The following is a 12,150-nucleotide window of genomic DNA, read 5'->3' on the forward strand; positions in this document are numbered from 1 at the left end:
CTTTGATAAAGGCAAATGTAAAAATATCTTGTCATTAAAATAAAGTTAAATTGGCAAGCCATCTTTCATCCTTTTATGACTGATATCTGTGATTAAACAAATTTGGTTTTTGAACTGTAAATTGTTTAGTGGGGACTTGCAAAAGCTAACTTCATTATGACATAAACAAGGAAGACAGGCCAGTGGCTAGTTGTCTTTTGTCGGCACTGCAATAATACACAACAATTTCATTAATAAATCAATGAAAGAACAATAAGCAAGAGGATGAAAATCTAAGAAACGCCCAAGAAAGGCTTATAACAATATACTCCTTTGATTTACCACAAGCTTGCTTTAATCAACACAGCAAAATGAGTTGGTAAGCCAATATGCAGGGTTTGATAACTAGGAGGCCGAAAAATATATCCTGCCTCTGAAGTCTGAAGTATCAGGTTCTTTTGATAATCATAACAATTATCCAACTGAAGATAAAAAGTCTGTTTTGATTGAGGGGGAGTAGTGTAGAGTAGAATGGAATTGGCCCAAAATTAGCCTATTTTCAGCTAATTTTACTCTACTCCCATCCACTTCCTCTCCCTTCAATCCAAACGGACCCTAAAGTTACTGAACATTTAGATCAAAATTATGCTTTCACATTCATTTGTGCCAGCATTAACATATATTTCTGACAGAAACAATGACACAATAGAAAGAAAAAACTAAAAAAAGTGGGAAAACAGTTCTTTTTTGCAATACAAATACTCTAATCAGGAAGCCCCAATGACTACTTTGTCTACTAGTCATAGGCTAATTGAGAGAAGCTAATAGGGAATGCAAATCTTGGTGGGCCACGATAGAGGGTATTAGCTGCAAGCTCAGAAGCTGCATGTGCTGTGTGAAATAAATCCCAGAACAAGTGGTCCTTATGATTCAGACAAGGATTTTCTTTCGCATCACAAATGGATTCTACATTGAACTTCCCCACTACACAGTATGCAGTTTTTACCTCTGTAAAATCTGGAAAAGTTAAAAATCATTAGATTTTAGTAGTCTTCATACTTACTATACTAATTGTAAAAATAAAATGCATTAGTGCTAGGAATCAGAGTCTAGAATCTGAACTGGCAATCGGACATATGGGATTAAATAGATTGTCTGCAAAATACCTTGTGATTTAAGCAAAAACTTTTCCAGTTTTCCTTTACATGTATAAATGCATGTTATATTTTTCTACGAGTGAATTGTTCACGGAATGGAAGTGGGTTCTCAATATCATTGTATGTTATTTCGTATGCATTTCCTAGTGAGTACTACATGCCCTCAAATTCTGAGCTGAGCTTGCACAATAGGGAATCAAGCATTGCATGAATAGCTCTTGCGTGGTCATTCAGTTCCTCCAAACATCCCCTGGTAGCATTATAGGTTCTTTGATTATGGAAAAGAACCAATTGGTGGGACACTTATAATGCCAAACTTCCTTGCTCTAACATTGAGTAGAGTGCCAAATTAGCATGATGTCAGTAAAATATCAGGCTAAATTACTGTGTGTGTGTGTGTGTGTGTGTGAGAGAGAGAGAGAGAGAGAGAGAGAGAGAGAGAGAGAGAGAGAGAGAGAGAGATGTCACCTTTAAGTGGTTCTCATAAGTAAGTCCTAAAGTAAACATGAAATCTTGCTTTGGTAAAGTACTTTTTGAATGGTAATAACCTAATACATCATTACTACCAATGCTAATGAAGAACAAAGACTTGGAAAGAAACTTTTCAGTTGCTGCATGACCCATTGTAGCCATAAGAGAGCTTCGGACTGTGGGAAATTGCTGTACTTGCTCAGCCAAAGGAATGACATTCTTTTGGTATTTTGATAAGGCATAAAATGGAGTATTTTCTTTCCCAAACTTCATGAATGTTAACTGAGGAGAATATAGGAAAGTTCAATCAGAAACACGCATAAAGAGAGATACATTTTTTTTTTTTTTTTAATATAAGACGTCTTTCATAATGAAATAGTGGGCCTTCATGCCCTTGCAGAGACCAGAGAGTACTTTGTGATGCATTTTAGGCTTCCACCATTGATTAGCCATTTAGCCTATTACAAAAAATTCCTCAGAGAGATAGTGTGGCTGTAAAATGGTTAGTAATATTGATGCACACTCGACTTGGGAGTGTGGCTTTCACACTTGACTTGGGAGCCTCCCCCTCTAGGTTTGATAAAGATCAATGTTGAGGCAGCTGATAAAGTTGCTCTCCTCTCCAAGCTGAAGCCGCTGCACTCTTGTGGGCGGTACAGATTGCTGCTAGTGAACAATGGAGCTACGTCCTTTTTGAGGGTGACTCTAAAGGCTGTCTTGATCCCTTAATTTCCAAAGATCTCCCACCTGACTGGTCCATAAGTAATGTAATTAGTAATATTATTAATATCTGTGAGTCCTGTCTTAGTTTCAGTTTTCATTGGGTCAAGCCAGTATGTGCAACTCTGTGGCTCATACAGCAGCAAAGATTGCTATACGCTCCAACATGTCTTTTTGTTTCAATGATGATAATCTGTCGGCAGATCTTGTCTCTGCTTATAAGGGTAGACTATCCTCCTTTCCCCCTTGTTTAATGTTAATTGAAGATTATCAAAAAAAGAAAAAAAGAATCGTCCTTTCCTTCTAAAGTTTTTTACTTTTTTCATCCGTGACATCTTTATGGTTTTTTTTTTTTTTGGGTGCTGGTGTAGAAATATTAGATATTAACTATGCTTCACCCCTGGCAACTCAAACCCCGGGTCCCCCGGTGTAAATAATAATTTCTCCCATCCCAAGTCTATTTTTATGCTTGAATATATAGATATAGACTAATCTTTAAATTTAATTTCCTTCACTATCACTATGATGTCAAGGGATATATACAAAAACCAGAATTTATTCTCATTTAATCATGACAAGGACATTGTCATTTCTCAACATAACATGGGCATGCTAAGGCTTTTGAAAAGAGAGAGACCTCACCATTGATTGTCCTGTTATTTCAAAAGTGCCGGCCCTAGTAGAGGCAAAGTTTTTACCTTTGAAGCTTTGTTTCTTTAGACCAGATGAACTGTTTACAAGAGAAAGAAAGGGTGTGGACTTCTCTTGTAACCCATTAGCTTGACTGACCAATAAACCATCATCAAAAAAGGAAAATGAAAATTTCGATGTCAACCTTTTGGAATAATGCCACTTGCTATTTCATTAGTACGAATGCATGCATTATGCAGAAAATGTTCTGTTTGTAACATCTTGTCTTGTTTTCTAACAAGCACAATAGATTTTAACATGAACTTAGCTTGTGCTAGAATTATACTAACCAAAAAAATCAGCACTGTTAAATCCATTACTGAACCTTCCAGTGGGTCTAGAGTAAGGAAGATCAATGCTGATGTAAGGAAAATTGGCTCTTGCCTTACTGCCTGGCAAGAAATTGTTGGTCCCAAAATATATCAGCTGTAGAGTCCCCCAGTATAAAAATGGCTAGTAATGCTGCATCTGCCTTGTTAAAGTCTATAGCAGCCAAGAATAGGAATAGAAGAGGCCATCTCTTTGCCATTAGAAAATTAAAAATGAAACTTCTCTTTTCAAGTTTTTGTGTTTATCAAAGATATATTGTACGTTTCATAATTCTCAATGCAGTTACAAAGAAGTTTTACAAAGGTACAAGCAAGTGCCAATAAAGCTGTCGTTTTCAACCAAGAATGAATACTTAAATAAACAAAGCCATTCCTGGGAGGATGGTCCTTGAGATTTTCTAAGGCCAGATTAACCATGATCAAAATCAGCAATTACTGAATGGTCGCTACTTCCTTGTCACTACAATATGCACACTTGCATCTTTCTTTTGCACCTAATTTCCTGTTTTGCTTCTGATCAAGCATCCTCAAATCTTGGTCAAATATCATAAACCATGTTGATCGATAGCCTTCTTTACTGGCATTCTTTTTGGTCATCATTAGGCTGCATAACTCAGACCGCACCTCTAATCAGTAGATTTTATTAGCTTTCTATATAAACATGCGTGATGCATGTTTATCATTTTCAAGCTGTGTTACTCAAATCACACCTCTTATAGTCTCTGCATGTATAATATGCATTATGTTCACCATTCAAGCTTTAATCATTATGTATACCTGACCTTCATTTGAACTTGTCATCTGGACTTCATTTGGTCCACATTCAATTTTATATGTTCCAATTCCATCATGATTTCCTTCAAAGTCTCACTTTTTTTCTCCAAACTCGAGTTCTCTTTAAGCTTTCACCTTAAGTTTGAGGGTTATGTTAAAGATATCAAGATCCAAATCTAGTCAAGACCCAAGTCCAATCCTACTTGGTCTGTAAACAAAGATATCCTAATTCTACTTGTATACAAGTCTTGTAACATGAGCTTAATATGTAGTCATCAAGAGTTTTCCTCAGTAAATGCCAAGTCAAATCTCTCTCTCTCTTACTTCCACTTTATCTCTCTATATTATTTAATTTTCTTCCTTCTATTTTCACAAATGTATGTTGACTAAATTTTTTAGATGACTGAAAGTAAGAAAGCGATATGAACAAAATGATTTTGCATTATTCTGCTGAACCTTTGATAAAGCAAAGGTTAAAATTTCTTGTCATTACTCAAGTGAAAGTGGTTGGCCATCTTTCATTTCTGTATGACTGACATCTGTGAATAAATAAATTTTTGTTTTTGAACTGTAAATCATTTAGTGGGGACATGCAAAAGCCAAATTCCTTGAGATCTAAACAAGGAGGTCAGGCCAGTGGCCGGTTGTCTTTTGTCCTCATTGTAATAATTCAAAAAATGATTTCATTAATAAATAAATCTAAGAAACGCCCAAGAAAGGCTTATAACAATATAATCCTTTGTTTTGCCACAAGCTTGCTTTAATAAACACAGCAAAATGAGTTGGTAAACGTTTACAGAGAAAATTCTATCTAGTTTATTCATCAAAACTAGATTGTATCAAATTAAATGCTAAAAAAAATTCTAATACAAGAATTTATTGCTGGAACAATAATTTTACATAATTATAAACCAAGCAAAACTTTGTAGCAAAGAATGCAACCCCAAGTTGAGGTTGATTATATATAATTGTAATGGTTAATTCATTCTTCTTCAGCTTTTTTGCTTAAAGAGGTCTTGTTTCTCTGCCTGCAGCCCTGCCACAGAGAAGAGCGTTCTTTGGAATTGGATATTCATCCCTCATCGACTCAACGGGTGAGTATACGCGGAGATAAAATTGTTGTCCAAGGTATTGCCGAGCCCAAAACTCAGTTCTCACATTCCACATTCCCACATTATCAAGTGCCATGTAAATAGCAGTCCATGACTTGGGATATACCTGTGCCACCAACAATAAACCATTTAGTACCGTAATGTACACATTGGTTAACTTAGAATACTATGATTAATGCATTAATTCAGGACACAAGACTAACCTGTGTGGTGGATCGTGAAACTGCATCTCTTAGATTGTACTGTTTTCGACTAGCCGGTGTCCACACTCCTCCATCCATTCTGCATTACAACATTCCAAGGTTAGTACTCTGAGTGTGCATTAGATAAAGGAAAATGTTCAGATTTCTCAATTTTACTAAAAAAAGAGTTTACAAAACAACAAATGTTGATTAGTAACATATCAACAATATAATAAATACATATTCTAAGTACTTATTTGTTCTATGTTTCAAAATTGATGCATCAGATTGTATGACTCATGGTATAATATTTGTAGTATCGCTAGTATCATTTTTAGGTAGAGTATTGTAAAAGCATACAGTTGGCACAGTAAGGTTCAAAAGTAATGCACATTCTTACCCAACAACCCAGAATGCGTATCCATCAATGTGCCAGCTCTGAACAATGTTCTCATGGTTTTGAAACACAATCTCAACAAAGGCTCTAAAATCAGCACCCATGACTGATGTGTCAAGGTACATCTTTTTATAAGGGGGACTCTCTGAGATGCTTCCAACGCGAAAAACGTCTTTGATCTTGAAGTAGTCTGCAATCTTAAGGGGTGTGTCAGCTGGGACAAAAGACACACTATTAACTGCATATCTTTGCTTGCGATCAACTTGAGCGGCAGAGCTCTCTAGTTTGATAGTCCTGGTAATGTTAACTAGACCATAGTGGTATGATCCCTGTGGGTTTGGTCTTGGTCCACTTGCAGTAAGGTTAGTCCTGCAATGCACAAAAATGTACGTACATGTCACATTCATGTGTACAAGTCACTTAAAAATGTTGTACCATTTCTTCATTGAATTGGATCATATCATATGGCCAACACGACTAAAAACATGTCACTTAAAAAAATAATATGATATAAACTCAAAATTTGTGTAAAAAAAATTAATTTTTGTATTAAGTGACTTGTTTTTGTTAGGTTGGAGTACTATATTAGTAGTACTTTGAGAGTATCTAATAAGATCTTTAAGATTACCTGATTGACCGAGCTTGCCTTATAGACCAATCAATTTGGGTGGTTGGTCCTCCAGGAATTGGGCCGGAAACTGGTCGTTTGGAGTTACTGTAGCGAAGGGTTCCTGTGGTGGTGATGACCCGGGTAGAGAATCGGTTTGAGACTGCAATGAAGTAGTCCTGAGCTGGCTGATCAGCTGTGATTAGCACAGAATAAGATTGGCCCACATGGATGTCAAGCTCTGAATAGGTGGTTTGGATTGTGTGAGTGCCCTCAACTTCAACAAGCTTCATCTTGTGTCCCTGAATTCTGAAGTTGAGTGTACTTTGAAGACCCACATTTGAAATCCTGAGCCTGTAAGTTTTTCCTACAACAACAAAAGAATAGTGTCATTCACTATAAAATAACTGGTGTAAGTTATAACAATAACAGCAATTAAGTATAGTTTCAAAATTTTGGAGGTCGACTCTAGATTCTCAATAGACTTATCAGGTTTCGGCTCCATGCATTCTTTTCTATCATTCTATTTTTTTACTCATTTGTTCATTGGACTTGAATCAACTTACTCAAATAATGAAAGAAATACCATAATATTTGAAAAATTACCTTGTTCAACAGTGAAAGAAGTACCATTTGGTCCTCGACCGTTGATTAGAATGCCATTGGGGGAGGGAAGCCTGTGACCACGATCTAAGACAGCCTTCAAGTTCTGAAATGGTAACATGACAATAAGAATATACCTATTAAAGTACCACTAAATAAGTTTAACCAAGCTATGTTACATTTTCACACTAATGCGCTTTAGAGTGACATGAAAGTTTTGCATTTAAAACATGCACATTGTTAAATTAACTATACATTAGTATATGAAGTTAAGTCATGTAGCAAAAATTGACAAATAAAATTTGTAGAGGAATTAGAGTATTACTGTGTGATTAGCCTTGTACCAATCTCCAATAAGAATAGAGTAATCCCCAGCTGGTTCAGGAAATGGAACAGGAATTCTAGGCCTGCTGAGGATTTTGATGGCTCCAAAGCCACCAGCTGCCTTGTGAAATGCAAGAGATGGGAAGTAGAAGAAGCTACCAATCTGATCTTTCACCTGTAGTGTGTAGGTGAAGTTCTTGCCTGGTGGGATAGGGCATGTGGTTCCATACACTCCATCTTGATAAGAATTTCTTCTGTGCTGAATCCCATTCCTGTTTACATTCTCACAATTTAGTTTGATACCAAAAGCCATCACAACATTCTATAATTGTGATCTACATTTTCAATACAAAAAGTATATGATTAAATTTTTCACAAATGTTTACACTACTATAGGTATATTATGATTGGTGCATGATAAAACTTGTAGTAATAGTCGGGCCATATAAAAATAATATTCCTCTAATTATGACATGACAGGTTAATAGATGATGAAAAGAATTATTGCTATTTTTACTGTTTTGCTATAGGTACACACATAGTCCAATTAGGTGTCCTAATCAAGCATAAAGTGGGCCAAGTCACACCCTTTAGGCTTTTTATACAGTTTATTGCATGAGCATGAAGCACATCACTAGTTGGGTAACATGGCAACAATTTAACAAACCCAGAACAATAAGTGGAGCCATGTTGGGCCCTTCTTGTCTGAGCCCACTTTTTATTTTTTTCCCTTAGCCCCCCATGTTCAATGTGAACTAATTCAACAAAGCAATAGGAACAAAGATCACAAGACAACTTTTGGAATATCCATCATAAGTGATAAAGACCCACAATTTTTTTTTTTTTGGAGAAAGGAAATATTTGCAATTTGGTATGTCTTATGTGAGGAAATTTTAATATTTTTAATTTTATTTTAAAGCTTTCTATAAGGTGGACAAAAAAAAGTTGACACATCTTCTTTAGCCACCAAAGCAACCTACCAATCACATTACATGTTTGACTAATATCGTTCTTCATAAGTGCATGCCAACTGTAAATTTGAATTAGCTAAACATCAAAACAAGACCTAATTTTGCCCCTGCTTTGGGTTTAGAATTAACACAACGCGGAAATATTACCAAAGCTCAGATTAATTGGCAAAAAAAAAAAAAAATGGTCCACAAAGTCACTTATAAAACTTTATTTTTTTTTCTTCAAAATGTCAAGTTTTCTTTAACTTAAAAAATAAAAATAAAAATAAATAAATTATACAATTAGCTCAAAAGCCAACCACCTAGAAATGATAAAATACTACCTATCTTTAGCTTTACTCAAGTGTGTGTATATATATATATATATATATATATCTTTTTTTTTTCTTTTTTATGTGGCTCTTATTAAACAAGATCTGGTTATTTTGGTAATCATTGCATTTGCATGTTACCCCACATAATAGATTATTACGTGACAGTAACAATAACTAGAAGGCAATCCTCTTTTAAACACAAGAATCCATAACCATACTTAATATGTGATGCAACTAATTGAAATAGTATTAGCCTAACTAATTCTCTAATCAGCCTTGGCACACAGAAAGTACAGTTTGAAAGGGAAAAGTAAGAAAGTTGGTTACATAAATAATGGTGAATCGTGGAGTAATTTTTTGTATCATAATATAAATGGAAGGAAAATTATACCACTAATTTATATAATTGTGCACTTGTCTTGCCATTTCTTTTAAAGAAATGTATTAATTGAATTTTATTTCTTGCCAAATATTATTATATATTCTTCTAAAAAAAGTCTTCTAAAAATAAATTATTATATATTAGGACAATATTCTGGATATTGATTACATAAAAGAGAATGATGGACTAATTATTCATATCAAAATTTATTTGGAAGGAAAATTACACCTTATTATTCATAGCAAATTTTATTTGGAAGGAAAATATGCACCTAGTTCACTTGCATTTGCTACCATATAAAGACAAGTATTATTTGACTTTTATTTCTTGCTAGTTATTATGCTATGGAACAATATTCTGTATCTCTATAGTCTCCGAAATCTGCGCTTTCTTGGTAAATTACTAAGACTAATTGAATGTATGTTCCGGATTCAAAACCAAAACAAAATAACAATTTTTTTTGTTTTAGCTCAAGAATGTGTAATCAGCGTGTTGAAAAGTGTTCATAAAATAGCAAAAAGTTCGCTTGTGTATCATGACCTATACGATTCCCACTAACCACGTAATGCTGATTAATAGCAGCAAGAGAAGTTGAAAAGCAAGAAAGACCAAAAAAAAAAACATTTTCCAGAAAAATATTATGAGAAAACAAAGAGAGATTTAGAGAATAATTTCTTACCATGACAAAAGGAATGGTTCTTTTAAGCTGTTATGCACATTTATGATTAAATTGTCATTGGTATTTGAGTATATCTCAGGCCCAGGAAATTGGCCATTGATAAGAATTCCCTACCACCGAAAGAAAAAAAAATATTAAGATTAAGTAGGTATGATACATTGAAAAAAAAAAAGTGTGTATCGTAGAATCTCTTGAATACTTTATCAAGAAGTACAAACCTGTTGACGAACACCGAGGGGGTATATGTCACCATAGGTGACATTCCAGTTGAAGAACCTATAAGGATCCTCAGCACTAACAAACCCCAAAAGAATAAAGATGGTGTAGAAAATCCATGCAGAAACTCCGGTTAGTTTTAGCAGCATCTTTAGCAGGAGAAGATTGAAGGAGATAGATCAAGATTGTGAAAGAAAGACTATGAGAAGAGAAAGAGAGAGAGAGTCTCTCTTATGGGTTTAAGAATTGTTACAGAATGAGACACTTTAATGTGGCTAGTGATAACTGACCATGACTCCTATGACATATTTAAAGTACCATGGAAGGGAGGGAAGGCCAAAGTGGCAAAGATTAAAAAAGAACAAAAATTAAAGGGCTAAAAAGAAAAGAAAAATTAAATAAAAGTTGGACAATTTGGTGTCGGTTTGAACTCAGGACCAAGAATGAACCATATGGGATCAATTTTGGCTTGTGGGTCCTCTCTAAAACAGCCAATGTGAGCTTGACACCTATGCAAAAAAAAAATGGGGTTCTATTTTTTATTATTATAATGGTGTTGAATAGTTTGTGGAAAAAAAATAAAATAAAAAACTCATACAAATACAACCGCGTAAAAGCTTAGCTTGGCTATCTCATTCATGTGCTGGATCATGATAGTGTAAATGCCCGTGATTTCTGACGCGACACACGGTCTTCTCATGTTATGTTGCCTTAATTTTCTTTTCTCACCTCCCAAACACGTAGCCCACCTTCTGAAAGCTTTGATTTGCGGTCTACTCAATTAATTCATCCAAAGGTTCACATTGATTCTATTGTGGGGTCTATATCAGATTGAGGGTCAAGAATCAAGATGGAGAAAATGGGCCAACAAAGAATTTATGATGGGAAAATTATGGAAAGCTTAAAATAATATAATTACACGCGGAAACTATAATGATGGATTGGGTGGCTTTGGCTCTGGGACATTCCCTTATGCTTTTTGGGCTGTTTGACAGAACATTTTTAATTAATCGAGATTGTGTTTTGGATGTTGCTAGGAAAAGACATAGTTGGTGCCGTAATCTAATTACGGATTTTGACTTGATACTTTGCCATAAACAATTTATTTTTTATTAGGAAAGGTATCAATTTTGCATCGTGTTGACTATGACTTATATGGAAAGTTAACGAGGGGGAAAAAAACTTATACAGTTACATAATATTCTATTCATGACCAAAAATATATATATATATATATATATACATAGGGTAAATTATATATTTGGTCTTTAATTTTTATATTATATTTTAATTTAATTCCTAATTTTTCATTTGTGTTAATTTGATTTCTAACATTTTAATGTTGTGTTAATTTAGTCTATACCGTTATATTTTAGATGAAAATTGTTGACATAGTAAATGTCAAAATAAAATTTAAGTTTATTGTCACATCTATAAAAGCTAATTTTTTATTTTGGCTATTAGACACGTTAACTTTTCATTCAAAAAATAACAGTACGGACTAAATTGACACAGTAGTAAAAATTTAGGGACCAAATTGATGCAATTGAAAGGTTAAAGATCAAATTGAAATATAGTGTATAAGAGAGGGACCAAATACATAGTTTACCCAAATATATATTATACTATTTTTAATTTTTTTTTTTTTTTTGCTAATTTCACTTTTTTTTTTAAGAGAGTTTATTATGTTTGCTCGCTATTTTTCATAACAATTTTTTAATATCAGACCAAGACACCAGTCAATTTTTTATGTAAATGGAGATTGAATCCAGATCTCTTATTCAACCATTAGAAACTTTATCAGTTGAGCTAACTGGAACTCACCACTTTACCCTTAAAGTGTAAGTAGATGTAAATTATAACCTTACTAGACACGCTAAACATGTTAGCGACTTTACAGTATAAATAGAGAGTGTTTCTCCACACCTTAATTCTGTAATTTTATTCAACATTAGCTAAGTTTTTCTTAATATTACATTTTTTTGTTCTTCTCAAACCAAAAAAAAAAAAAAATTATATAATAATCGTATAATATTCCTATTAATTGATTGATATGTATAAATGTCTTCTTCTTTTTACCTTTTTCTTTTTGGTAAACATATAAATTTCTTTTACACTTAACAAATGTCCATCAAAAGATTTATCTCGTGGTGAATGTAGCAAGGCCCAAAAGTTCCAGTCCGTAGGGCCTTCATGGCCTTATCTCACAATAAAAGTAGCTCAACATACTCAAACTCTTCAAG

General features: G+C 34.0%; 1 protein-coding gene and 1 pseudogene across 1 annotated transcript; both read right to left on the minus strand.

Moving 5' to 3' along the window:
* Positions 1 to 775: 775 nt before the first annotated feature.
* LOC115967137 lies at positions 776 to 1,880 on the minus strand (annotated as a pseudogene).
* Positions 1,881 to 4,818: 2,938 nt separating this feature from the next.
* Positions 4,819 to 10,228, minus strand: LOC115969525 (L-ascorbate oxidase homolog). The gene is made up of 8 exons (XM_031089194.1): positions 9,910 to 10,228; positions 9,692 to 9,801; positions 7,347 to 7,617; positions 7,025 to 7,127; positions 6,440 to 6,785; positions 5,815 to 6,180; positions 5,436 to 5,514; positions 4,819 to 5,338 (listed from the first exon to the last, which is right to left on the minus strand). The coding sequence occupies exons 1-8, from the start codon at positions 10,054 to 10,056 to the stop codon at positions 5,126 to 5,128; spliced, it is 1,635 nt and encodes a 544-aa protein (XP_030945054.1). The 5' UTR covers positions 10,057 to 10,228; the 3' UTR covers positions 4,819 to 5,125.
* Positions 10,229 to 12,150: the final 1,922 nt, after the last annotated feature.

This window comes from Quercus lobata, chromosome 11 (genome assembly GCF_001633185.2).
Source record: "Quercus lobata isolate SW786 chromosome 11, ValleyOak3.0 Primary Assembly, whole genome shotgun sequence".
NCBI classification, from domain to species: Eukaryota; Viridiplantae; Streptophyta; class Magnoliopsida; order Fagales; family Fagaceae; genus Quercus; species Quercus lobata.